The 2900-nt window shown below is 27.6% G+C and overlaps 1 protein-coding gene across 1 annotated transcript; it reads left to right on the forward strand.

The window, feature by feature from the left end:
- Positions 1–224: 224 nt before the first annotated feature.
- On the forward strand, positions 225–2900 carry LOC112799675 (MYB-like transcription factor ETC3). The gene is made up of 4 exons (XM_025841735.3): positions 225–388; positions 495–582; positions 2070–2191; positions 2431–2900. Exons 1-4 carry the CDS (start codon positions 322–324, stop codon positions 2475–2477), a joined length of 324 nt encoding a protein of 107 aa, XP_025697520.2. The 5' UTR covers positions 225–321; the 3' UTR covers positions 2478–2900.

Consider the following 2900-nt stretch of genomic DNA (forward strand, 5'->3'; position numbering starts at 1 on the left):
TTAAATTATTAACTGAAAATATTGACCAATATAAATTAAAATTATTAAACTTTTACTTTGCTCTTTTGTTTTTATTTTAGTCTTCAACGGGGTACACACTTAAAAGTTATAATATAAAAAAACTATATTCGAAGTACCTTTGAACATTAGGGGATCGGGGAAAAAAAATATTATATATATTTGAAGGTACGTGTTAGTTAGTTTGACTGAAGAATAATGGCCAAAGCTATATAATAAGTGGCTTGTGTTTTGTTTTGTTTCGCAGCAGTTTGAAAAGAAAGAGAATTATATTTGCTCTGTTGTGGGCTCTCATAAAATATAATGGAGGAGCGCCGTTCCCAGAAGAATAAGGCAAAGCTCTCTACAACTGCAAGTACTAACTCTGAAGGTTCGTTTAATTTTCATCGCTCTCTTCTCATCTCATTCCACACACACACACACATACACACACTTCTTTTTGTTAATTTATATAATAATAATGTTAATGGATGCAGAAGTGAGTAGTAATGAGTGGGAATTTATAGAAATGAGCGAGCAAGAGGAGGATCTTATTCGCAGGATGTATGGCCTTGTTGGCGATAGGTATATGCATCTTTCTTCATTTTTTTTTTTAAAATAATCTTCCTTCTTTTTAGTTAGTGGGTAGGTAGGGCACGCACAACGTCACAAACAACCATCCAGATTTTATTTTCTTTATTCTTTTGAATTTTGCTAAATTGTCTTTTAAAGACATAGATTAAACTATAAAAATAATGTTTTATAAAAAATATTTTTTCTTTTACATTTTTAATACATTAAATACATCAAAAATATTAAAAAAATTTATTATTATATTTTAAAAATATATTTTTAAAACACAAAGTAGTTAAATCCTATTATGTTTAATGAATGATATATTTGGTTAATTTTAATCTTAAGAACAAAATGAACCAGCTGATATGAACAAAATTATTTTGATACATGTGCCGGTTCATCTTACTCTTTTGCTAGCTACTTATCCTTAATTTAGTATATGAATATGAAATAATATTACGTTTACATTAAAATTAGTAATTATTTATTGATATAAAATATAAGTTATAATATAAAATACACGTTAAAAATAAATTAAATAATATATATTTATATATAAATATATAATAATTAATTTTAATGTCTGATATTAGCTTACAAATAATATTTTTGATACAATGTATTATAGCCCAGTTCATCGTTTGTTGCAATCTTACATTATTCTCTTCTATACACAGACACCCACACATCCTTACTAGCTATCTTTGGTTTACATTTTATTTACCTAAGCAGCTATCTAATTTCAACAACCGCTAATGAATATATTAACCGATGATGCTTAATCACTAAAATTAATTATTAATATAAAATATATATTAAAATATAAATATATATTAAAAATAAATTAAAACACATATATTTATACACAATATATTGGTGATCGATTTTAGTCATTAATTTTAGTATACACATAACATTTTTATATATTATTATATGAAAAAGTTTAAGGGTCAATAAATTTTGTAGTTTTTAGTTATTAATTATCATTAATGATGTTTTTAATGGTGTGAAATTGTATTTAATGGTGCAGAATCATTTAATTTTCTTTTGATGGTTAAGTAGTGCTGATTAGAATTTAACAAAAGTGCTGCCCTAACACTACTCTTATCATATATTATAATAGAATTATGTTACGTGTATACTAAAATCAGCTACTAAAATTAGCCATCAATATAAAATACATACTGAAATATAAATATACATTGAAAATAAATTAAACTACATATATTTATATATAAATATATTGGTGCCTGATTTTAGTGATTAATTTTAGTGTACAAATAATATTTTTTTATTATAATAATATGTACCTGCATGCAATATAATGGAACGGGAGTTGGGTTTGTTAGTTGTAGTTTAATAACTCGTCATGATACCTCTTTAGAATTATACATATATAGATGTTATTAATTTATGGAACTTATTATTGAATTAATTAAGTAGCTAATAGCTTAATACTTAGTAGTTAGTACGTTGTTATGATGATGCATGAACAGGTGGGATTTGATAGCCGGGCGCATTCCAGGTCGTAAAGCAGAAGAAATTGAGAGATTCTGGATTATGAGACATGGCGATGCTTTTTCTCTTAGAAGAACAAATAATCAACAACAACAACAACGTAAACCCAATAACTCGTGATTTTCTCCCCGTATATAAATTTTGTATTTGTTACGTTCGTTTATTGTATTCCTTCTCGTGCGTTATTAGTTGAACACTTGCATCAATTCGTCATATATATACATATGTGCCACGCAGAAACTATGGAATGAGTTAGTTAATTAACGTTGCATTAGTTTACTTTCATTCTTAATTATTTGCCAACTGCCAATTTCATCTAATTTATTATTTTATATATAGTATTTGGTAAAAACTCAGGACGGCTCTCAAGTATCAACTTCACGTGAAGTCGACTCTACCTGAATTTTCAGCATAGTATTTATATCGTCACATTAAATTAAATGGTGACCACGACTGTTGCATATATTAATATGCATGTTAGGCTTCGTTATTTCCCATATTTCGCTGCCGGTAACCGGGTCATGGTCCACCTGCTCCCTCTCGACATTATCCATATTTTAGGAGTGTATGAGATTATCTATACTCGCTAAACAAGTAAACATGCATCAGCTTTGTTCTCTAGTTACTATAGATAGATGTTTAAAGTAACTGTTAATTTGTGTTGCTTGCCCAAATTTGTTTGTATTCCTTGGCGTAGTTATGACGCTTGGACAATCTGTTTAAATGTTTTAGGGGTTGTCACACATGCACAAACAAGTTTTCCTATATTTTCTTAATAAAAATAATAAATACTACTCGTGGAAGATACA

Source organism: Arachis hypogaea, chromosome 5, assembly GCF_003086295.3.
Source record: "Arachis hypogaea cultivar Tifrunner chromosome 5, arahy.Tifrunner.gnm2.J5K5, whole genome shotgun sequence".
Taxonomy (NCBI): domain Eukaryota; kingdom Viridiplantae; phylum Streptophyta; class Magnoliopsida; order Fabales; family Fabaceae; genus Arachis; species Arachis hypogaea.